The following is a 25,844-nucleotide window of genomic DNA, read 5'->3' on the forward strand; positions in this document are numbered from 1 at the left end:
TTGTAGAAATGTATGACCTGTGATTTTTTCAAAGAACTGGGCACAGTTTTTGTTAGAGGGATCTAAAATAGAAAACAGTTGGAAGTGGCACTAACTCAGCCACAAATTCATGATAGAATCTGATTGGGATTCCATCAGTCACTGGAGCTTTGTTCAATTTTAACAATTTCAGCTATTGCTCAATACCACTGACACTAATACTTATTTCATTCATCTTTTTAGTGGTAAGAGGATTAAACTGGGGCAGTTCTCCTGGCTTTTCTTCTGTAAAGCAACATTTGAAAACAGAGTTACGCATTTCAGCTTTCCCTTTGCTACCCTCAATTTTATTTCCTGTCTCATTTGCTAGCAACTGGACACTAACCTTGATGCCAGTAACAGCCTTTACATATGATCATAATTTCTTTGACTTTTGTAAAATATCATTTGAGAATATTCTGCTTCAGTAGTCATTGAAGGCCTTTACGCATCGCTCTCTTGACAGCCAAACGTGTTTCATTCAGCATCTCTATCTCTAGCCCTACACTTTGTTTTACACCTATTTTGCAGTAATCTGTTTCTGTAGAAGTTTCTTTACAGTTTCCCTTCAATTACGAACTGTTCTACTGGGTATGTACCTGTCCAGTGAACCATCAACTATTCTTTTAAACTTGAGCTATAGTTCCTCTACATGCTCCTGTCTGGTGCTGAAAGTTTCAAGTTCTTCATTGAGGTATGACACTACTGATTTTTTATCTAGTTTACAAAACATAAATATCTTTCTGCTTTTTGAAGTTGTCCTCTGTACTTTGGTAATGATTGTTGTCATAACCATGTCATGGTCACTGATACTAGTTTTGATGTCTATGTCCTCAAGCAGGTCAGGTCTATTTGTTGCCATTAGATCCAATATATTTCCATCAAGAGTGGGGTTGCTAACTGTCAGTTCTAGGTAGTTTTCAGAGAAGGCATTGAGTAATGTTTCACAGGATGTCTTATCATGCCCACCACTAATAAAAGTGTAATTGGCCCAATTAATTTTTGGATGGTTAAAGTCTCCACGATGATTACAGCATGATGAGGAACTTATGAACAAATGAACTAGGGTTTTCTCTAAGGTTTTTGTTTACATCAGGAGACAAGTATGGTGAACAACAGAAGGATCCATTATCACATTATGCCCACCTCTGATACTGAGTCTTGTCCAATAAATCTCACATGCACCTTCAATTTCTACTTCAGTGGATTTTAGAGTCTACATCTACATCTACATTTATACTCTGCAAGCCACCCAATGGTGAGTGGCGGAGGGCACTTTACGTGCCACTGTCATTACCTCCCTTTCCTGTTCCAGTCGCGTACGGTTCGCGGGAAGAACGACTGCCAGAAAGCCTCCGTGCACACTCGAATCTCTCTAATTTTACATTCGTGATCTCCTCAGGAGGTATAAGTAGGGGGAAGCAATATATTCGATACCTCACCCAGAAACGCACCCTCTTGAAATCTGGACAGCAAGCTACACCGCGATGCAGAGCGCCTCTCTTGCAGAGTCTGCCACTTGAGTTTGCTTAACATCTCTGTAATGCTATCACACTTACCAAATAACCCTGTGATGAAACGAGCCGCTCTTCTTTGGATCTTCTCTATCTCCTCCGTCAACCCGATCTGGTACGGATCCCACACTGATGAGCAATACTCAAATATAGGTTGAACGAGTGTTTTGTAAGCCACCTCCTTTGTTGATGGACTACATTTTCTAAGGACTCTCCCAATGAGTCTCAACTTGGCACCCGCCTTACCAACAATTAATTTTATATGATCATTCCACTTCAAATCGTTCCGCACGCATACTCCCAGATATTTTACAGAAGTAACTGCTACCAGTGTTCGTTCCGCTATCATATAATCATACAATAAAGGATCCTTCTTTCTATGTATTCGCAATACATTACATTTGTCTATGTTAAGGGTCAGTTGCCACTCCCTGCACCAAGTGCCTATCCGCTGCAGATCATCCTGCATTTCGCTGCAATTTTCTAATGCTGCAACTTCTCTGTATACTACAGCATCATCCGCGAAAAGCCGCATGGAACTTCCGACACTATCTACTAGGTCATTTATATACATTGTGAAAAGCAATGGTCCCATAACACTCCCCTGTGGCACGCCAGAGGTTACTTTAACGTCTGTAGACGTCTCTCCGTTGATAACAACATGCTGTGTTCTGTTTGCTAAAAACTCTTCAATCCAGCCACACAGCTGGTCTGATATTCCGTAGGCTCTTACTTTGTTTATCAGGCGACAGTGCGGAACTGTATCGAACGCCTTCCGGAAGTCAAGAAAAATAGCATCTACCTGGGAGCCTGTATCTAATATTTTCTGGGTCTCATGAACAAATAATCGAGTTGGGTCTCACACGACTGCTGTTTCCGGAATCCATGTTGATTCCTACAGAGTAGATTCTGGGTTTCCAGAAATGACATGATACACGAGCAAAAAACATGTTCTAAAATTCTACAACAGATCGATGTCAGAGATACAGGTCTATAGTTTTGCGCATCTGCTCAACGACCCTTCTTGAAAACTGAACTACCTGTTCTCTTTTCCAATCATTTGGAACCTTCCGTTCCTCTAGAGACTTGCGGTACATGGCTGTTAGAAGGGGGATAGTTCTTTTGCGTACTCTGTGTAGAATCGAATTGGTATCCTGTCAGGTCCAGTGGACTTTCCTCTGTTGACTGATTTCAGTTGCTTTTCTATTCCCTGGACACTTATTTCAATGTCAGCCATTTTTTCATTTGTGAAAGGATTTAGAGAAGGAACTGCACTGTGGTCTTCCTCTGTGAAACAGCTTTGGAAAAAGGTGTTTAGTATTTCAGCTTTACGCGTGTCATCCTCTGTTTCAATGCCATCATCATCCCAGAGTGTCTAGATATGCTGTTTCAAGCCACTTACTGATTTAACGTAAGACCAGAACTTCCTAGGATTTTCTGTCAAGTCAGTACATAGAATTTTACTTTCAAATTCACTGAACGCTTCACGCATAGCCCTCCTTACGCTAACTTTGACATTGTTTAGCTTCTGTTTGTCTGAGACGTTTTAGCTGCATTTAAACTTGCAGTGAAGCTCTTTGCTTTTGCAGTAGTTTCCTAACTTTGTTGTTGAACCACGGTGGGTTTTTCCCGTCCCTCAGAGTTTTACTCGGAGCGTACCTGTCTAAAACGCATTTTACGATTGCCCTGAACTTTTTCCATAAACACTCAACATTGTCAATGTCGGAAGAGAAATTTTCATTTTGATCTGTCAGGTAGTCTGAAATCTGCCTTCTATTACTCTTGCTAAACAGATAAACCTTCCTCCCTTTTTTTATATTCCTATTTACTTCCATATTCAGGATGCTGCAACGGCCTTATGATCACCGATTCCCTGTTCTGCGCTTACAGAGTTGAAAAGTTCAGGTCTGTTTGTTATCAGTAGGTCCAAGATGTTATCTCCACGAGTTGGTTCTCTATTTAATTGCTCAAGGTAGGTTTCAGATAGTGCACTCAGTATAATGTCACTCGATGCACTGTCCCTACCACCCGTCCTAAACATCTGAGTGTCCCAGTCTTGTCTACTACGACCAATACACCCATCCCCATTCACCGATTGCCTATTCTTTTTATCCCCAAAAATCTCATTGATATCAATTTCAGGTTTAAACCAGCTTTGTGTATCTACTATTATGAGAACTTCACTGCTTTGCAGGAGTGTTTCAAATTCTGGCATTTGTTGTGAATGCTTTGGCAGTTAACCATTAGGATTTTAATACTCTTCATCTGTGGTAGGCATTTCTTTTTACCTTACACAGATACTTCTGGATTATGTACACCTTTTATTATCTTTATTGGACTGAGAGTCACTTAATCTAAGAAACCCTTGTGGACACACACACACACACACACACACACACACACACACACACACACACACACACACACACACACACACAAGTGTGTGTAGCTGCACTTTAATTATAACCATACGGTACCAAAGTGAAACAGTATCATAAACAGTTTAATGCCTACACAACAACTTCACATTTTAGATATGAAAGTCAAACAGGCTGAAATTACAGCAGACAAAGCAGTACACATGCACCGGTCAGTCACCACGACAAACATTGCAGTATGCTGTCTTTCTCGTTTCTGGCCTGGAGCTCATTTTTAACATAACATACGTTTTCCCTTTATCAATCTCCTGTTCACCTTTCTCCAATAAAAAAACTATTTTCCATTTCTGAAAGCTTGAGATACAATTTGAATCTTATCTGATTTTGTGTTTGACAACCTTGCAATAATTACTTCGGGTAGCATGACTACTAAGGACAGGCTCTTTTTCTGTATCTTATACTATGATCTTGATTACAGTTCTAGGCAATATTATGGTATCTTTTTATAGTCACACTTCAAGAAAATTTAGAGAGAAAGAATGAGGATGAAGAAAATTGGGATTACTGTAAAAACAAATTATCATACACAGTTTTCCTCCATCAGCACTCTTTGTCAACATGCAATGTGTTCTCTTTCATCACATCAGATTTCTTCGGCAGTATCTAAGAGCTCTACAGTCTAGTTTTTGCAAAATTCTGATACAATTATTTTTGGCACATTATACTCTACACAAAGTGCATGCATTAAGCACTTGTGGTATTATATACCAGTTCTTATCAGAAAAGCTTATGCTCAAATGTGTAGAGGTCACTCACTCAGATTGGTACCAAATGTTGTGTATCGACAGAGTATCAACCAAAACGCCATTTTAGTTCGTGCTGTGTGCTATCGTCCAGCAGAACATGTGTAAATGGTAATTAATAGTAACATCATAACTATGGAGTATAGGAAAACTGTACCTGTGAGCTGTGAATGTGAAGATCTGTGGTGAGCGAGTTGGTAGTGTGAGAGATCGTAGTACTGAAGGTCTCGAGTTCAAAAACCATGGATTGAGATTTTTTTTTAACTGTTTGTTTGAAATTGTTATATGGGAGGTCATTTTTCTGACACGTAGAAGGATGTTTCGGAGTATGTAACAATGTTCTTTTGGCAGTCTGCTTTCGCTTCATTAGTTGGAAGTAGCAAACCTATAGAGCACATTTGAATAGATATAGGTGATTTTATCTATGCAAATGTACGCCATAGGTTCGCTACTTTCAACTAACGCAGTGAAAGCGGACTGCCAAAAGAATATTGCTACAAACTCTAAAACAGCCTTCTACATGTCAGGATCAAGTAAACTGATTTTAAAAAAAAACACACAATCAGTGGGTTTCGAACCCAGGACCTTCAGTACAACGATCCGCCGCTCTACCAGCTTCACATTCATAGCTAACAGGTACAGTTTCTCTATATTCTGTACTTTAATTACCGTTTACGCATCTTCTACTGGATGACAGCACACAGCATAAACTAAATCGGAGTTTTGGTTGATAGTCTATCGACACACTACGTTTGGTTCTGATCAGTAGCTGACATCTGGAGGTCTGGGTGTTAGCTTTGAAGTTTCAGTACGCCCCAGTTCTTTTGGAGCAAAATGATGTTATACACATCTAGAGAAATATACTGGAAATTAATTTGAAATACCCAAGACCATTTGAACTAGACATTACTCAAATTTCTATTTCTGCCAACTATACACAATGCCTTGATATCCCTGTCTTCCAATGCTCACCGTATTCTCTCTCCATTCAGTCCTCCAGTCTCAAAATAAACTTCATACTTACCTTGTTGCTTATACACTACACCATTGACTACTCATTGTAGCCTTTCCCTAGCTCTTTCTGCAACTCCAGATCCACTAGTTCCCCTATACTTCTTTCTTGAATTTATCTTCTATCTTACTCATCGATTGGCTCCCTGTACAAGAGCCCATCACCCTCCATACACGCAGTGAACCCGATGTCCCTTTCATTTCCCAACCACCCATCCCTATCTAGATGATTCATTGATCACAAAAAACTGTTAATGGAACAAGGAGAAACTGAATAGTCTGAGAGAGGTATGTGCTGCAAAACAAATTAGAATTATACAACAGGAGTATGTGGAATAAGTACCCAAGAAAAGTACCATGATCAATATTACTTTCATAAAGGTAAAGCTGTCATCGACCAAAAGGTTGTTTTGCACCACAGTACTTTACTAGGAATGGTCCACTGCCTTTTAACTGCCTTATACAGTCAGACATAGTGGGACTCATAGTTTATGGATTACTCAGAATTTATGGATTACTCAGAACCACAGTGCAACTCTGCATTTTTCAAAATGACGAATCATAGTACCTTTGTTTCCCATCCACATAAAATAATCACCACCTTCCCCTTCCTCCTCCTCCTCCTCCTCCTCCTCCTCCTCCGCAGTTCTTCTTCCTTTCTTCATTTTCCAGCAGAAATTTCTGGTATGTATTTTGTCATATCCCTTTGGATCCCCCAACTACGAATACAGAGTGATAGGTACCCCAGGCTGTGCCATGTGTCTACATACCAACATATTATATGTAGGGACTTGAAAATTTAACATTCATTTTGGGCAAAATCAGTATATATTTGGCCAAAATTTGAATCTGTTTCTTTTTGTAAATGATTGGATGTTTAAATCTAAAACGATGCAACGCTATGTGCCTGAAGACGAAAGATGAAACTGATCGTAAAAAAAAAAGTGGTTGGAGATAAAATATTAATAAGAGAGAATAAATTGTTTTTATTCTCTATAACAATTGGGAAGTTCGCTTTTGCCCCAACTTCAACAGTATTTTTCCCTGAAATGCTCTACGCTTTTCTTCTTCTTTTAGCTTCATTTAAAGTTTCACCAAATGATCATTCCCACTCAGAAGCAACATTTTCTCCTCACCTTCTCAAAATACATTGAATGCCTTCTGCTTACTATAAGTGTGGACACTACGCTGTGGCAGTGGCTGCAAGTGTAAACAAATGAGTAGAGGGGTGAGAAGAAGTGCGGGAGAAGAACCCCACTCCCTCTTGCATGGCAGCAGACCTACACCCATGTTCTGTGTTCTGTAAAAACGGAACAAACATGTGGTCATAGGGATCATCGATCCCATCTGGTGTTGGGAGAATCATACTCAAAATAAGAAAATGAGCAACACTCAAACCAAGGCAAAAGGGAGTACACAAAACATATGGTAAATACTACCATGCAATTGCCTGCTGCGGTCCGCAGCATTGCAAACGAGATTGTCCATGGCTGACCTCTACCAGTACCTTATGCAATCATAGCTCAAAGCCCTCCCCTCCTAACCTAAAACTTATACTTACTAGCAGATAAACATACAAGTTTCTTTGTTCTAAAATGCTAGGTCCTGCACAGCCATACGCAACTGGGAACTTATAGACCATTTACAGTTGACAAGTCGCCAGAGTGTAAATTATGATGGATAAATCGTCATGTTTGTGCATATGTGCACCCTTTATTTTGCAAATGTGTTCTTCACATATTCACTTTCCAAACTAAGCTTCACTAGATGTTGTGCAACACCAGTAACTGAAAACTGATCACTTATTCCATATTTATATGAAGAGAATATAGCCATTTCAAACTATGATAAAATAGTTCACCTGGATTCAATTTGCTATGAAATAGCATACATAAGGTAAATTCACATTTTTGTGCTTTGGGAGATAATTCGCGTGTATTTCGAATTTATTGAAAACATGGAGTAACTATTACAAATACTTAAAGTTAAAATGGAACACTATCGCTGGCCAGTTCTGACCTTCAGGTTGCAGTATTCCACAGCTGCCCATACACACAATAAACACAGGAAAAGAAAATCTATCCCTACCTTTTAGACCTGTTAACTCATTCATTAGGGAGGAAAGGGGTTTGGAAGACTGGGATGGATGGGCATGTCACTCAGACTCCAGGATGAGAAGGCTCCACCTGACCTAAGACTGAGAGACTACAAGAGAGAGATCTCCATCTTCCCTCATCACTACATCAGGTGAGTATCTTTCATCCCGGTACCTGAGTGATCTATTGCTCATTCATAAACTTTCAAAAATACCCCTCTCCCCTCTGCAAGAGTTCCAAAAGCTGCAGATCGATCTTTCCTATTTTATTGTGTTCATCAGGAGTTCTGAAATTTTGCCACCTGGAGGTAAAAATCAGTCAGCCATAAAGTCTACTCCAAATTTTACAGTTCTCAAGTAAACTGTCTTTCTGATACAAACATAAACAATTACTTTAAGGGTTCACGTGTATCTTGCACATCATGTGGGCATAAACTGATCGAGGATTCTGTTAGATACATGTTCAATCACTTGCTTATTTATTCCAAGTATGGAAACACTAGTTTCTAAAGGTGGATATTCATTGCTTTCTCTTTTAGACCAGGCCTGTAGTAGCTGTTCCATTTTGCTGAGGTTTTTATTTCCAATATTTCTTATTTGTTTATGATTTTGTGGCCCTCAAATATGATAGAAGACTTATTTCAATTATATGCAATAAAATAAAAATACACACTCACAGAAAAATGCAGTTGAGGTTGGGATATCGCTGACCATGTCTGCTCAGCATCTCCTGCATCTACACTCTCAGTGATTGCTGCTATATTTGAAAGGACACGTACACTTGCAGTGATCTCTTCCAGTGTCAAATCTCTCTGTAAATTAACAATTCATCTTTAACTCTACATCTTATGGTATCTAAAATTAAAGACTTTGGTCACAATCTTTCTTACAGCTTAAGAATAGCTGAAAGCTAATAATATTTTCCAGGAATACTTTAAATTCAGTAAGACAGTCAGCAATATCATAAACACAATATATCTCTTAAACCAAATTCTTTTCAAGCAAGTTTCAAGGTAAACATACACCACTATCGTACCAGGAATGTTATGCCTATAGTTAACGTTATGTGGCTGGTATATACAGGGATTCATTGGATAAATATAGAAATTACGAAGAAAGATGAGTGAACAAGCCTCAGTTTACCACTTAAAATAAAGCTTTTTAAGGAAACGAACAAAACACTCCCAGATTGGTGTAGGAGCCCAATATTGACTGCATGTCTTGCCATCTTGCCACACAAAGGAGCAATAGGTTTATTTTTTGATCAGTCACATCATTATGCTAATTTTAAGACCATACTGTGCTGCCAGGTCGTGCATGCAAGACTGGCATATAGCTTCAAGATGTGAGTTGACACCTGCAATGTCTATTCAAAAGTGGAAATCCACAGACAAGTTTGTAGGGTTCAAAACAACCCGCTTTAAATAATATGGACCTCTGAAATACACATCTGAAGCGACAATCTTATGGAATTGAATATCATTTTGTGCACACAGTACAGGAATCAAAGCTTTTTCACAGTAGCAAATTATCTATTTAAGGAGTTACTGTTTCATACTACAACAGTTAGATCCAAAAACAAAAACAGCAAAAAGGTTACTTGTCAAATAATAGCAAACAAAAATATGTAAAATGTTTGGACAACCACTTCTTTCCAAGCACTGGCTGATTATTAACATCTGAAACTCGTTGTTGCCACTTGAATGAAATCAGTTTCACTGTGTATGTTAAGACATTTCATTTACATTTTTACTAGCAGAATTAAACTACGAAAATTAACATGTAATAATACCGCAACATTTGCAACAGAAGAGGAGTTTCTGCTTACTAGCAATCAAAACAGGAGCAGTACATAGGTTGAAAAATACAGTTATTTGAAAATACAGATGTGCCTCCAAAATTTTGTAAATATGTTTATAATGAAAGAAGCAAGAAATTTAAAGCACACATGTTGAAGGAATTGATTAAAATTTGACAGCAAATTAATTACAAAACACAATAGCAACCTATCAGTGATTGATAGGTCATACAGGAGAACTAGTAAAGTATGGTAGTGAAGTATCATCAGCACCCCCATACCCTGGATGTTTTATGAGTGATGCAAGTGCTGGTCTCCAGCATTATGCAGGAACCAGTATGCTCATGGTCAGGCTGTGACAACTGCATGACACTTGTGTCCATTGCCCGTACAGTGCACCATATGGCATATCAATTTTAACAAGAAATGAACTAGTTAGAAGCAGCTCTGGAAAGAAATTATAGAAATCAGTTGTGCTATTTAGCACAACAGAATGGTGTGTCAGTAGAATCACAGTCTGAAGGAGTAAATGGCACAAGAATGCTCTCTAACTTCTCTCTAAGGCTGCTCCTGCTCATCTAGTTTATTCTCATTTAATATTCTCAGCTAAAAACAATATGCCATCTGGCACATTGTCCATGCAATGTGCTGGACTCATATGGTGATCACAGCCTGCCTATGGGGTTATTAATTACCATGTACTGCCAGAGAGGGTATTTACATTATATGTGAAACATCCTGTATTTATAAATAAGACAGCTGTGTTTAAAGCAAAGACCAGATGAATCAGGACTAAACACAATTTAACTGAGAAGTACAGCAAGGTACCTTGCAGAAGTGAATGATGAAACTAAGAGGAAAAAACCAATCTGAAATCAAACAGGTATAGAAAGGCAGGGCAAAATTGAGTGACTTCGTACTTCCAGTGTTTAGGAAGCAAAATACAAATGATCATCTTGTATTGTTTCCTTCTAGACCTAGTTGCAAAATGTTTGATTTCTGGATTTTTAACAAATTAGTCTTTTGCATCAATGGACCATCATTAGCACAGATGTGGACATCATTTGCCTATATTTAAGAGTCATGTTGGGCACATATGAGTTAGACTTATTTATTTGGACAATGAGGGTCATTGACAGTAAACACAAGTGTGTGTGTGTGTGTGTGTGTGTGTGTGTGTGTGTGTGTGTGTGTGTGTGTGTAGAAACACAAGCCAATAGCCACATCTTTTTGAAAATTCTGATGAAACCCAACCTTTAAACATTACAGAAATACACAAGCATATTGTAAAGAGGTCCAATCTCCCGACACAGCTGATTGAAAAAAGTACAGCACACTTTGCGGAAATCTTTAAGTTACCAAAATAATCTAACTTGACATGAAGTCTGTACTGGTAGAAATCTAAATATCTTAGGAACGTGTCATGTTTGACTGTCTGTACAACAAAGAACAGTATTATAAAACTGTTACACAATGGGGGCCCTAAATATATTTAAGGAAATATTATATGTAAAGATGCAGCAAGAGCTGCCATAATATGCCACCTTCTCTCATTATAATAGGGTCAACACCAGGGTAAAAACTGACATCTTTCCAGGCACAAAACTGTCACACTGTCATAAAAACAAGAGTATTTTCAACAAAATTACCTTCTTCATTTCATCCTGTCACCACCTGTACTTCCTCTTCCACACCTTCTTGAAATGGGTCATTACAGGAAGGCATATTTCCTGATCAACTCATGAATTAAGAAAGTGCCTTTATACAAAAAAGGAGATAACTACAGACTCTAGTATCAGACTTTTCAAAAATATTGGAAAGGCTTATGCTCAACAGACTAACTGCTTGCCCGTCTTGCTCCAGAAACTACAGAAAGCTGTTAATTGAGGGCATGCTGCAGATTGGATAACATTGTGTTGCAGTAACAGAAGACAATATTTAACTGTTCAAAACTTATAAAGATCATAAGTTATAAGCATAAAGCATGGTGTGCCTCTACCTTATTCAATTTATCTGTAAGCAGTATGGAACATATGTATGTGTTGTTGGGTGAAAGTGGACTCTGTTTTAGAAGTAGATTCAGCTTAGTTTTTACGGATGATGAAATACAATGAGCTAAACTGAAGACAGATTGACACTGTTTCAAAGAAGTTAAGGTAAGTAATTTATGCAAGCAACATGGAGTACCAGTACGGAGAGGCTCTACCTCCTACCACCACAGTGATACACAGAATAATAATGAGAGATTTCACTGAAAGAGAGAGAAAAGGGACTGTGAGTGCATTACAATCACACAAGATGAAAAACTGGAAAATAATGAGATTATTCAAGCCTATAGCACAAGATAAAAAAAGGGAACTGAGGAGCCTTTATGAATAAAGGCTCTTTTAAATCAAAACTCTTGAATCAAATTAATAAAATCAATGTCACAAAAAAAAAATACCAAGTTGCAAAACTGAACAGACTAGCCCCAAAACCCTGGAAAAGAATTTGTCATGATGTATATCGACCAACAGCATGTTGAAGCTCCTTGTTCATCCATGATTAAAGAGAAACGAAATCTCATTAGTGCCTAATAATAAATGTCGTAGCAATGTATATTTAAACCAAGCTATAGCTCTGTTATCAAAACTTACATTATAGTACAGAAACTAATGCAGTAGCTGGCCTTTTGCCTGAAAAAATGGTAACTTAAACCGTACAAGGATAGAGGACTGGTGCAGGTGAAGAAGATCCATCTTCCGTTCGCAGGGCTAGCAATCTACATTCACGATACGGACTGTCGATTCCCTCTGAATGTTCTGGGAGCCATATTCAAATGTCATGTTCAACCAGGATTAGTCTTTTTCACTCTGCTCATTGTAGTTGGCAATGTCGTAATTGTGGTAGTTGAAACCAAACTTTTATTGTTAACTTGTGCTATCCTTGTTCAAAATATCCTCCACCTAAAACCGTCACACTGTAGCATCAATACAATACTTACATATATTATGTACTGAAGTTCATTATGTGCTGTAAAACTTTGTTGTACTTAAATATCCATACTGTGGGTATATTCCTAGTTTATAAGCATAATGACTTGTCTGCTTTTACAAGTGCACAATTGTTCAAAATGTAATTTAAAGGACCAATAAAATACCCGTTTAAGGTCCTTTCTAATACTTACATTCCTTACTCTGTCCATTCTTGTTTTTCCCTTTAACTGCTCTGAGAAATTTCATTTCCCCTGCTTGCAGTCTGCTCCAGTCCCTTTCTGTCACTGTCCATGTTTCTCCTCCATAGGTGACAATAGGGAAGTAATAACTCTGATACATGAGTTTTGCTTTTTTTGAAATGTCCTTATTCCAAATCAGGTGTTTTAATGTCTGGTAGAAATTGTCTCCCTTCTGTAACATCCTATTAATTTTGTTGGTTATTCTTCCATCACTAGATATTTCACTCCCTAAGTCAGTGAAAGTGTCTACCACTTTGAGAGGTTGTCCATTCAAAGTAATATTCCCGTTGATCCCTTTCTCTCTTCCAAATACCATTACTTCACTCTTCTCTTTATTTATTTTTAATCCATACCTTTTTATTATTTCCTTCCACACATCAAGCTGTAACTGTACACCTACCTCTTTATCGCCCCATATCACCAATCATCTGCAAAAATAATCTTTTTGTCTTTTTCTTTTACTGTATCTTTAACTGCCCAATTCATTCCCTCCACCACAACATTAAAAAGTGCAAGAGATAGAATACTTCCTTGTTTAAGTCCTTGTCTTATTTCAAAGTATTCAGAGTTCCCCAATGGTGTTTAATTCTACAACTGTGTCCTCTGCTCGTTGTCTTTATTACATTATTGCATCCACCTTCTATACCTATCTTCTTCATTTCTTCCCAGAGTCTTTCCCTGTTGACTGAATCATATGCCTTTTCTATGTCTATATAAACCATTATCACCCTTTTGTTATATTCCCAACTTTTTTCCATCAGCTGACTGATAGAAAAATCAGGTTGATCATGCTTCTTCCTTTCCTAAACCCATGCTGTTCTTCACTCGGGTCCTTTTCTATCTTTTCACTTATTCAATTTAGTAAAATTCTTTCAAAAACCTTGGCTATATGATTCATAAGGGTTATTCTATCTGTAGTTTTTACAAAGTCTTTTATTGCCTTTTTTGAAGATGGGAACAAATCCTCCAATCATCAGGTATTGTACTATTTCTCTACACACTTGACAGTACTCTATACAGCCACTGCATTCCTACCATGTCCACTGATACTTCATCAGGTCCTGGGGCTCCCCCCCCCCCCCCCCCCCTTCATCTTCTTCACAGCTATTTCCATTTCTTCCCATGTAATTTGTCCTAATTCTGCATCCCAACTTATCTCAGTTTCTCCATTATTTGTTGTTTCCTCACGTATCTGCTCCTCAGTGTTTAACAGTTTCTTAAAATGTTCTCTCCACAGATCTTTTATATTCCCTGGATATTCAATCACCGTACCATCCTCTGTTTCCATCTTTACTTGTACTTCAGAAGCCTTCCTTTTATTTTTCATCATTTTATAGAACATTTTCTCATTGCTCTTCACATCTTCAAGATTTTGTGTAAACTCGTCCCATGCCTTTTTCTTTGCTGTTTCCACTATTTTTTTTTCTTTTCTTCTATATATATTTTATTGTCCCCATCATTTTTAGTTTTCCACCACTTTCTCCATGCTCCATTTTTTCTTCTAACTGCTTGGATTGTGGTATCATCCCAACAACTTGTCTGTCTTACTTTTTCCTTTCCAGATGTTCTACCACATACTTTTTGTGCTGCTTGCACTAAAGTGTCTTTGAATAAACTCCATTCTTTTTCTACATCGCAGAAAACTTCTTTTGGAAATTTTTGTGTGATTAATTCTCTATACTTCTCAGCACTTTCACTCTCCTTCAGTTTCCAATTCTGTATCCTCATCACTTTCTTCTGTTTTCTATTTTTCACACACTGGTTCATTTGCCATTGTCCCACCACTAACCTATGGTTTCATCTGCACTCCCACATAGAATTACCTTCACATTAATTACTTTCTCTCCCCATTCCCTGTCTACTAGAACATAATCAATTGCATTCTTGGTTCTTCCATCCCAACTGTATCTGGTGATAACACGACTTTCTCTCTTCATAAACCAGCTGTTTGGTATTTTCATTCCATTCCTCTGGCACAAATCCAGGAGTCTTTCCCCTTATTCATGTCTGCCTCCATATCCAAAACATCCCAATACTTGCTCAAATCCCTTTCTGCCTTTGCCTATCTGTGCATTAAAATCTCCCATCACTATATTAACACACACTATATGGTTATCGTAACTCATTTTCAAAGTCCATCTTTTCTTCTTCCCTACATACCACTCGAGGTGCATAAATCTGGATAACTTTTAGTGTTTGTTTTCGGAATCTCAGGTTTAAGATTATGATCATGACTGATATATATCTCACATTTTCAATACAGCTTTGTACATTCTTATTCACCATCACTGCCACACCATTTCTTTCAAATCTGTTATTCCCTCTCCAGTACAGTTTTCCTCCTCCTCCTCCTCCTCTCAAATTCTTCTCACCTTTTCCCTTCCGCTTTGTTTTGCTTAATCCCAAAATATGTAACTTTCTCTCCGTTAGTACACCTGTCATTTCTTCCATTTTTCCACTGAGGGTTAATGTGTTAAGGGTGCCAATATTTAGGTTATTTTTTAGTCCATTTGGTTTCATCTTCTTGTACTGATTAATATCTTCCATTAATAAGAGTAATAATTTATGGAGTTAACAGGAAATGAAGGTTCACATCCACATTTCTGCATGTAGAATTTGATCCATTTACATTAATATAAATGACAATCAACTGAGATGATTTTGAGACACCAAGGAGGCACTGAATAAACTTTATCAGATTGTCTCTGATGAGGGTTCTCATAAGTAGATACTCAATGTTTTAATCCTTTGCTCTGTTGAAAAGCTATGAACTGCACGGAGTATGCAGAATACATAAAAACAAGAATGGCTATGACCATTATGATGTTATTAACCAAAGGAGACAGAAAAACAAAATTAACACTCTATACCTTATCATACCTGGCACTGAATACGATCTGCACACATCTCTTCAAGGTAAAGGGGTGCTGCTGCATGCTTTACTTCTTTTAGAGACAATGTTTTAAGAGATGTAAGTAGCTGCTGAACATTATTTGCTGCCAGAGCTTCGTTTATTGAAGTTATGGCTGCTGTAACTGTGAAAGAAATGGAATGTTCATTGGTAGTTAACAGACACACAAACTATAATAGTCTAAAACCTTTTCCTAGCTGTATTATACACAAAAATTATAAACTCACTCTATCCCCATTCCCCATCAATCTTAACACCTCTTGTATTTGTTTCACATAGTTGTCTTCAACTCAGCATCTCATCTTGGAATCTGACCTCCGCTTCTTCAATATCTCCATAATAATTTCCATTAACATAGAGCCCATCAACCATCAACAGTACCTCTACTTTGGTAACTGCAATATAATCCACACTAAAAACTCCCACACAGACAGTCTGGCCAACTGTGAATAGTGGATCTGCAGTGATAACGAACCCCTTGTCCAAACATCTCTAATTCTTAAACCAGCTCCATATTACTGAAAGAAGTGCTGTTCTTATTACTAATCATCATCCCAGATTGGAACAACTAAATTACATCCTCTGCCAGAGCTTTAACAACCTTTCATTGTGCCCCACCTCTCCCAAAGTGGGATTCCATTGCCCACCAAAACTACACAATATCCTAGTCAAACTTTATTCCAAGCCTACCCTCATCACCTTGCCACATGGATCACATATACACTCCTGGAAATTGAAATAAGAACACCGTGAATTCATTGTCCCAGGAAGGGGAAACTTTATTGACACATTCCTGGGGTCAGATACATCACATGATCACACTGACAGAACCACAGGCACATAGACACCGGCAACAGAGCATGCACAATGTCGGCACTAGTACAGTGTATATCCACCTTTCGCAGCAATGCAGGCTGCTATTCTCCCATGGAGACGATCGTAGAGATGCTGGATGTAGTCCTGTGGAACGGCTTGCCATGCCATTTCCACCTGGCGCCTCAGTTGGACCAGCGTTCGTGCTGGACGTGCAGATTGAGACGACGCTTCATCCAGTCCCAAACATGCTCAATGGGGGACAGATCCGGAGATCTTGCTGGCCAGGGTAGTTGACTTACACTTTCTAGAGCACGTTGGGTGGCACGGGATACATGCGGACGTGCATTGTCCTGTTGGAACAGCAAGTTCCCTTGCCGGTCTAGGAATGGTAGAACGATGGGTTCGATGACGGTTTGGATGTACCGTGCACTATTCAGTGTCCCCTCGACGATCACCAGTGGTGTACGGCCAGTGTAGGAGATCACTCCCCACACCATGATGCCGGGTGTTGGCCCTGTGTGCCTCGGTCGTATGCAGTCCTGATTGTGGCGCTCACCTGCACGGCGCCAAACACGCATACGACCATCATTGGCACCAAGGCAGAAGCGACTCTCATCGCTGAAGACGACACGTCTCCATTCGTCCCTCCATTCACGCCTGTCGCGACACCACTGGAGGCGGGCTGCACGATGTTGGGGCGTGAGCGGAAGACGGCCTAACGGTGTGCGGGACCGTAGCCCAGCTTCATGGAGACGGTTGCGAATGGTCCTCGCCGATACCCCAGGAGCAACAGTGTCCCTAATTTGCTGGGAAGTGGCAGTGCGGTCCCCTACGGCACTGCGTAGGATCCTACGGTCTTGGCGTGCATCCGTGCGTCGCTGCGGTCCGGTCCCAGGTCGACGGGCACGTGCACCTTCCGCCGACCACTGGCGACAACATCGATGTACTGTGGAGACCTCACGCCCCACGTGTTGAGCAATTCGGCGGTACGTCCACCCGGCCTCCCGCATGACCACTATACGCCCTCGCTCAAAGTCCGTCAACTGCACATACGATTCACGTCCATGCTGTCGCGGCATGCTACCAGTGGTAAAGACTGCAATGGAGCTCCGTATGCCATGGCAAACTGGCTGACACTGACGGCGGCGGTGCACAAATGCTGCGCAGCTAGCGCCATTCGAGGGCCAACACCGCGGTTCCTGGTGTGTCCGCTGTGCCGTGCGTGTGATCATTACTTGTACAGCCCTCTTGCAGTGTCCGGAGCAAGTATGGTGGGTCTGACACACCGGTGTCAATGTGTTCTTTTTTCCATTTCCAGGAGTGTATTTGAAAGACTCAGGTGCAAGGCCTCTCCTTTTCCCACATTCTGCACCTTCTAATCTAGTTGTGTAGCAGACACATGCTGCTAAAAATAAAATGCTGACTGACTTCAATGACTGCTCCCATCATCCTGTGCTGTCTGTGGATCCCCCTCCCTCTTCACCATGCTCAATACCAGCTTTTCTGGATTTGTAGATGAAACTTGACTTGTTCTTAAAATACACTCTGTGATCCCACAATCATTCTGGATACAGTTTCTGCTAGTTCCAGTCCAGCACCCACCAACACCTCTGCCCTGTGACTTCAACTTCACTCCTTTAATTTACACTCTTATTTTTCCATCTGTATCTCCTCCTTCCTCTGTTCTCTCATCGCCACCCCCCCTCCCCCCAACCCCCCTGCTGTGGACTAATCATTCCTCCACTTGCCACACAAAACTTCCTTTCCACTGACTACCCCAAGGCAAGCTCGCATGTGCCACATACCTTTCTATTGCCACCTCTCCCTCCCAATCATGTTTTCCTTTCCATCTCTTTGCTCTTCTCACACACTCTACTCTTGTTCTAGAGGAGCTCAGCAAATTCCAGTCTTTTGGATGTGCCTGCTAACAGTTCAAGATCTCAGCTGCATGGTGAGTGGTTACATTCCTTCCACCCTTTGTATTTTACCTAGAACTTACCAATATCATTTAAAAAAACGTAACAAAAACTGAATCATCAAGCAATGAAAAATCCAGGCTGGAATATCAATAATTATGGACTGGATAGATTGCTACTCACCATAAAGGTGACACGTTGAGTTGCAAACACACACAACAAAACAACCGTTACATAACAAGTTTTGGCCAAAGCTTTCATCAGAAAAGAAAAACACATAAATTCACACCAGCAAGCACGCTTCACAAATACATTACCACTATCTTCAGTTGCTCAGGCCAGATTGAAACTTAAATGTGCCAAACAAGAACAATGACCTGTAGTGGAGCAGGAAGCGGGAGAAATAGCACGGTACGGGTGAAGGAAGAGGAAACACCACTGCCTGGTAGAGCATGCAGGGACTAGAGGTGGCAGACAAGGCTACCTGGTGCAGCATCAGAAGGCTGTTGGGAGGGAGGGAAAGGAAAAAAAAGAGAGTGGTAAGGAGAGGAGCATAGAATGAGAAAAGATCGGTGGTTGCAATGGCAGAGAGCACTGCGCAATGAGGGTGAGGAGATGTGAGCTGGAAGGAGGTGATAGGACAGAGGGGCAGAATCTGTAGGGTGGAGGGTGTGGGGCAGTAGGTTACCATAGGTTGAGGCCAGGACGATTTTGAGAGCAGAGACTGTGTTAAAAAAAAAAACTTACATCTGCACAGTTCAGAAAAGCTGGTGGTGGATAGGAGAATCCAGATGGCCCGTGTAGTGAAGCAGCCACTGAAATCAAGCATTTTATATTCAGCTGCATGTTGTGCAACAGGGTGGTCTACCTTGCTCAAGGCCACAGTTTGATGGTGGCATTCATCCAGGTGGACAGCTGGTTGGCAGCTGCACAATGACTGTGGCAGTGCTGGTATATGACGTGGCTGCTTTCACAAGCGGCCTGGCCTCTGATGGCACAGAATAATCCTATGACAGAACTCCAGACAGGAAGTGTTGGGAGGGTGGATTGGGCATGTCTTGCACGTGGATCTTCCACAGGGATATGATCCCTGAAATGATGGGCATGCTATCCAAGATCCTTTACACTCCTCCTACTAAAGTGGTGTTCCATCATCCACCCAACCTCCACTGCATCCTAGTCCATCCCTATGCGATTCCCAGTCCTAAACCTCTGCCACAGAGATCATACACTGTGGAAGATACAGGTGCAATATCTATCCAATTCACCTACCCATCATTTCTTACTCCAGTTCTGTCACACGCTTATCCTACCCCATCAGAGGCCAGGCAATCTTTGAAAGAAGCTATGTTGTGTACAAGCTCTGATGCAATTATTGCTCTACTTTTAGATTTGTATGACTACCAACCAGCTATCCACCAAATCAAATGGGCACCACCAAACAGTGGCCAAATGCAAAATGTACCATTCTGTTGCACAAAATGCCACTGAACACATTGATTTCAATGGCTGCTTCACAGCCCGGGCCATCCAGATCCTCCCTTCCACGACCAGCTTTTCTAAACTGCACAAATTGGAGTTTTTCTTACAAACATTCTCTGCTCCCAGAATCATTCTGACCTCAATCTATGGTAACCTGCTGTCCTCACACTCTCCACTTAACAGTTTCCGCCTCCCTGGGTCCTATTACCACCACACAACTCAAGTCTCCTCAACCACAGTGTGCACTGCCCTCTGCCAATGTACCCATCAATCTTTTCCCTTCTCTGCCCCTCTCCTTTCTGTTCCCTCTTTTTTGCTTCTCTCCCTCCTCAACAGCTTTCCATACTTGCACCAGGTAGCTTCGTCTGGCACCTCTCATCCTTGCACCCTCCATCATGCAGCAGTGTTTCCTCTTCCCCCACCCATACCCTGCTATCCCTCCCCCTTCCCCACTCCACTACAGAGTGGCCCCATTTGATGCACTGAAGTTCCAGTCTGGCCTGAGCTACCAGAAATGGTAATCATGTGTGTGCAAGATGTGGTCGCTTGTGTGAATGCACGAGTGTTTTTCTATTATGATGAAGACTTTGGCCAAAAGCTTAATGAGTAAGAGGCTTTTTTTTTTGGTGCATTTCTGCAACTCAACGTGTCATCTGTATGGCAATAGCAATCTATCCTTTCCATAAGCGTTGAAAATTTACCTATCAGGTGTGTGTGTTACGCAAAATGTACCTCAATTTCCAGAATGAGTTTTCTGGAAAAATATATTTAATGTATGACCAAGAATAAACCTTAAATTTAGATCAATGGCTTTTAATATTGTATTGAAAATAAGGATGTTTAAGGTCTAACATCCTAATGACTATGATATTATTAGGGGAGCACATCTTTGAATGGCCAAGGATTGGAAACAAAACAGCTGTCGCCTTTTTAAATGAAACACCCTGTCATTTATTTAAGCCATTTAGAGGAAAAAAATCTAAATCTGGACAACCAGATGAGCATTTGAATCTTGCTGCTCTGTATGAGAGACCAATGCACACCCCATCTCGGAAATATTTTGCTTGCCAAGTTATTAATGGCATCACAGTTTTATATTTTTTGTCACGGCCAATTTCAAAATAATGAGTTTACATTCACTTTTCTTGTAATGTCTGATTTTACAATACTGAGCTTACATTTAATTTTGAAAAGAAACCACTTGTCTAGTTTTATAGTGCAAACAAACCTTTACAAATGTAGGATACCAGCATAGTTTAAAAATGTCCAATGTTTTTGGTTGTACATGTTGATAAGAATCTGAACATGTAGATACGGTTAAACATTTGGGTTCAGCTTACATTTTCTGTAGGAGTAATTCTCAACTTTTGAGGCAAAAACATCAGTAAGGTAACATTTTCAATCAGCAATACCTTAAAAATGCAATAATTTGTGATAACTCTTTACTGAAAGTTCCTTTTTGCACACAAACAAAGGAACAAAAGTGAGAATTATATTTTATATTCTCTTGTGCTTTTCTTGTATGTATTTATTTAAAAAATTCTGAGTAGAATTTACATCTTCACAGTACACTTACCACCTAATGAAATTGTTGCCAATAATTTATTACTATTTTTTAATAAATCAGGGGCATTTATTGTATGAAAAATGACCCACAGTAGCAACTCAATTCAGCTTTGACTCAGTAAAAGGTGAAGCAAACAGCTATAGCTCTTTGGTTATGTAAAAAGAAAAAAAAAGTCTTTCAGAGCAAAGTAATTTGTTAACATTCAAATTAAAGTTGTTTATTCACAATACCTCCATATTTAATATTAGTTCATCAATAAAAGTACATAGACAATTACGTATATGAAATATGTCTAAATGCTACGACCGAGTAAGTTATTGTAGGAACTGTAAAAATGAAATGACCACATTTTAATTATTATTACAAATTCATAACACAGGACATTTAACTAAGAAAATAAGGGCTGCACTGAAGTAGTTGTGAAACAGTTACTCACTTTGCAGAGAGCGGTACCCATTTTCATTGGCTCTGATAATAGCCTCCTGCAGCTCCTTTGCAATTTGACAACTAAAATCATCCAGTATTGTTCGCATATCATTGGCCTTGTCTTGGTGCTTCTCCCACAATAATCTAATTTCTTCCAAATACAGAGCGCAGAACCTATCATTAATAGCCTACAAGAAAAAATATCACATGAACATTCATTACATAAAACACACTAAACTTGGCATTACACCAAGACATAGTACAAAAATTAACTGAACATGTTTTATAGATCTTGCATAATAATGTCACATCAGCAGAGAGAGTTTCAAATGATACCAATAAGAATTTAAAAATGTTGAAACATTCATAGTTAATTATGGCAGCAGCACAAAAAGTTAGGTGCCATTCATCTTCAAAAAAAATATGAAGTACTTCATTCTAATGCTATTATCTCAGTGTTCTTGTTTTTCAGTTTTACTTCATTATTTTTCATTCACTGTATTCAATAGATGTCATCACACTGTATTAATAAAGTACCACTATACTGCTTAATATAATTTGTGCTGATGCCAGCTAAAATGCAGATCATCATAATATGTTTTCTTGCTTTTCTCCTGCAATCCTAAATCTGCATCTTGGCAATGTCTACCAATAAATTATCTATCGATCTTGTTTTTACTCATATACTCATTCTGGTAGAAGATAACCATCTCCAGTTATTTTTCTTAGCTTCCTGTTATCTGATATCCTCTCCAGGTAGCTCAATCAACTGATTCTTTGTACTTCAATAATTTTAGTTGTATTTTTCCCATGCACAAGTTAAGGTGGAGCCAAGGTCGCAGCAGTGCTCTTGCTGGAATACTGATTCTGAACAGCCTCTTTCATTTTTTAGTTTGTAACACACTGGACTAAAGTTGTACACTGTTAAATGATTATGTTTAGCTGAGGAGTCATTCAATAAAACAGGAATGAACAGCAATACATTACCATCGTTCAGCACAGTCTTAAAACAGGCTTTGCATGTCCTCTTTTACTCATCAGATGTACCACATATGTGACATCATTTATTTATTGTGATACATGTTGCACAGGTCCATTTTTGCATGGTAATGCATGGATATGGAATGAGTCAAATAATTTCATTTATTATTATGTTCTTATCATTAAGGACCGAAAAACAGATTAAGAATGCTAATTTGAAAATGACTCTTAAAAAAAACACAATCAGTAAGTTCTAACTGCACTGACAAAAGAGGTTAAGAAACAATTTTCAGATATTATCCAAACAATAATTTATGAAGTAAAAAGATCATATCTTGACTTACAGAACACAAATTTATGTAAAGCATAAAGATACATTAAAGCAGGAATACACAAAAATACAAGGGTAATTATCTTATCTATCTCTATTAAAGAATTCTTCTAAAGAATAGAAACTTTTTTAAAGAAGAATTTTTAAGCTTACTTTTAACTAGTATATTACTACCTCGTAGACAGTTTACTTGGAAGTGTGTTTAATATCTCTGTGCTTGAATATTTTGCACCTTTCTGCCCCAGAGACAAATTTTTCAGATCACAGTGTATATCAAATTTTCTTCTTGTGTTATGATGATTGTATGACTCATTCATTTCACGCTGAGTAGGACTGTGAAGCATGAATGTGATGACAGAAAAGAGAGATATTGTGAGGTAGTCATTAGTATCCCTGTGTCTTAAAAAGTTTCCAACATATGATTCTTGGAGGCACTCCACACAAACAACCTTTTTGTGTCTTGCAATGACATTTTTTCGACATCAATAAATTGCACCAGAAGATCATTCCATAACGCATAAGTGAATGGAAGCAACAAAGGTAGGCAGATTTTGAGACATTGATGTCTCCAATTTTTATGATTATCGGGATTGCAAATGTTGCTGAGGTAAGCCTTTTCAGGGTTTGGTGGATGTGGTGTTCCTAGTTAAGCCTGCTATTCATAAAGACGACTAAAAATTTCGAACAATGCATCCTCTGTATCTGCAAGCTCTCATGTGCAATGTTTATCTACTGTGGGCTTTTGTGGCCAGAGTAGAAGTGAATGTAACTGGTTTTGCTGGGATTTACTGATAGAAAATTTAGTATCAATCAGTTCAGAACATTGGCGGTTAGTTCACTAGCATTTAACTCTAAGTTGGTGGATGTACTATTGTGTATAACAATACTCGTGTCACCTGCAAATATTGTAAAGTTTCTTGCTGTGTTTGAGGACAGAGGTAAGTCATTCAAATATACATAAGAAATAGCAGGGCACCAAGGACAGAATCTTGTGGAACTCCATGATGTACTGTGCCCCAGTTGTTCATCACCCCTTCCACCTCATGTTATTACCCTCTAACACTATTTTCTGTTGCCTGCTCTGTAGACAGGATTTGAGCCAGTTGCCCATTTGTCCTTGGATTCCATAGTGGTTTGCTTTCTCTATAAGTATTTTGTGATCCACACCAGTTGAATTTTAACTCTTTAAAAAATTATGATTTTTCTTACTTGCTGCACTGTTATAGGAGTTATACATATCTGGTCTAAGGAATTTTAGAAATGATCTTTCAATAGTTTTATGGCCTTTTATAACAAGCTATTGCAGCCTGTGTTCTCCACAACAGTTAAAAAGTGACCATTAAACAATTTTTGCCTCAATCTCTTGGCTTTGCATTTCTCTACCTTCATTGTTGAGAACAATGTTTTGGGTCCTACTGGGGAAATTTGCACATCTCACCCCTTATCACTTCCCATTCAGTTTTGATTTTGTAACTAGTTTTGTAAATTTTGGAGCAGAGACACAAGCTCTTCGTCTTCTGAATGACTTTAGTTAGTACTTTACAATATTTTTTACAGTGATTCAATCTGTTGGGGCTGTCTGAAATTTTTTAGGGTGATGTACAGTTCTCGTTTCCTTTTGCATGAAATCTTATTACCATATTTACCCAGGGCTTTTTGGCAAGTTTCTTGGTTTGGGTTTTATATATCCTTTTGGGAAGGTACTTTCAAACATCAGTGTCTTGTCATTACTAAAATGATTATACTTGGAATTGGCATTATCTAAATTATACACAGATCTCTAGTCTACGTCTTGGAGATGTGATTTAAAAATCTGGATAGTTTCTTCGTTTTGTCCAAGCTGTTTTCCTTCAGGGACTATATTCATTCTCATAGATATTTGCACTGATAATAATGAGTCTCTGTTCATCATGATCAGAGAGACCATTCAGGACTTGACTGGTAATTGTAGAGCCGATTTTGGTCTGGGCTATAAATATACTATCAATTAGTGTGCTTGCACATGAAGTTATTGTAGTAGGTAAACTAGCTACAGAAGCAAGATTATGTGAAGACATAAAATTTTCTTGGTCTGATTTGGCTCTGTAATTTGTTAGAAAATTTACATTGAAGTGTCCAAGCACAATTACAGCTGCTCTGTGTTTGAATGTATATATTAGGAGAGCATCAAACAGCTTCAAAAAGAGACTGCACTTCCCTGAAGGTTCTTGCATACTGTTACTACTGACATATGAGAATTATTTAAAGACAATCCTATGGCAAACAGTTCCAAATGTTGTTCTAAACAATAATTCTGCATGTCAATTGCTCTACATGTGACAATGTTTTGAGCATAGATGGCAACACTATCTTTTTTTTTTTTTATTTTCAGCTGAATAATGTCATTGAATAATAATTGTCCATCACAAGTTTTTCTATACTGTAATTAATATGGTGCTCACAAAAGCACAGAACATGGACATCATCTATACTTATGTTTTATCACTAAACTGCTAGGTTTTTTTTTCCAGTTGAAGGTCTGGACAAGGCATTTTTCCAAGTTGGTCTGTTTCCAGACACCTAAAGAATGTGAAGAAGCAGTCC

General features: G+C 39.0%; 1 protein-coding gene across 2 annotated transcripts in view; it reads right to left on the reverse strand.

Annotated features, from left to right (window-relative positions):
* The window catches only part of LOC126188008 (ras GTPase-activating-like protein IQGAP1), a 334,889-nt gene that overhangs the window by 193,818 nt on the left and 115,227 nt on the right, over positions 1-25,844 (reverse strand). For both annotated transcript variants that reach the window (XM_049929428.1, XM_049929435.1), the window contains exons 9-11: positions 21,960-22,137; positions 15,712-15,866; positions 8,497-8,631 (exon numbers count right to left, since the gene is read on the reverse strand). In XM_049929428.1, coding sequence (XP_049785385.1) covers positions 8,497-8,631; positions 15,712-15,866; positions 21,960-22,137 — 468 coding nt within the window. The remainder of the gene's footprint in view (positions 1-8,496; positions 8,632-15,711; positions 15,867-21,959; positions 22,138-25,844) is intronic.

The sequence above is a fragment of the Schistocerca cancellata genome, chromosome 1 (genome assembly GCF_023864275.1).
Source record: "Schistocerca cancellata isolate TAMUIC-IGC-003103 chromosome 1, iqSchCanc2.1, whole genome shotgun sequence".
Taxonomy (NCBI): domain Eukaryota; kingdom Metazoa; phylum Arthropoda; class Insecta; order Orthoptera; family Acrididae; genus Schistocerca; species Schistocerca cancellata.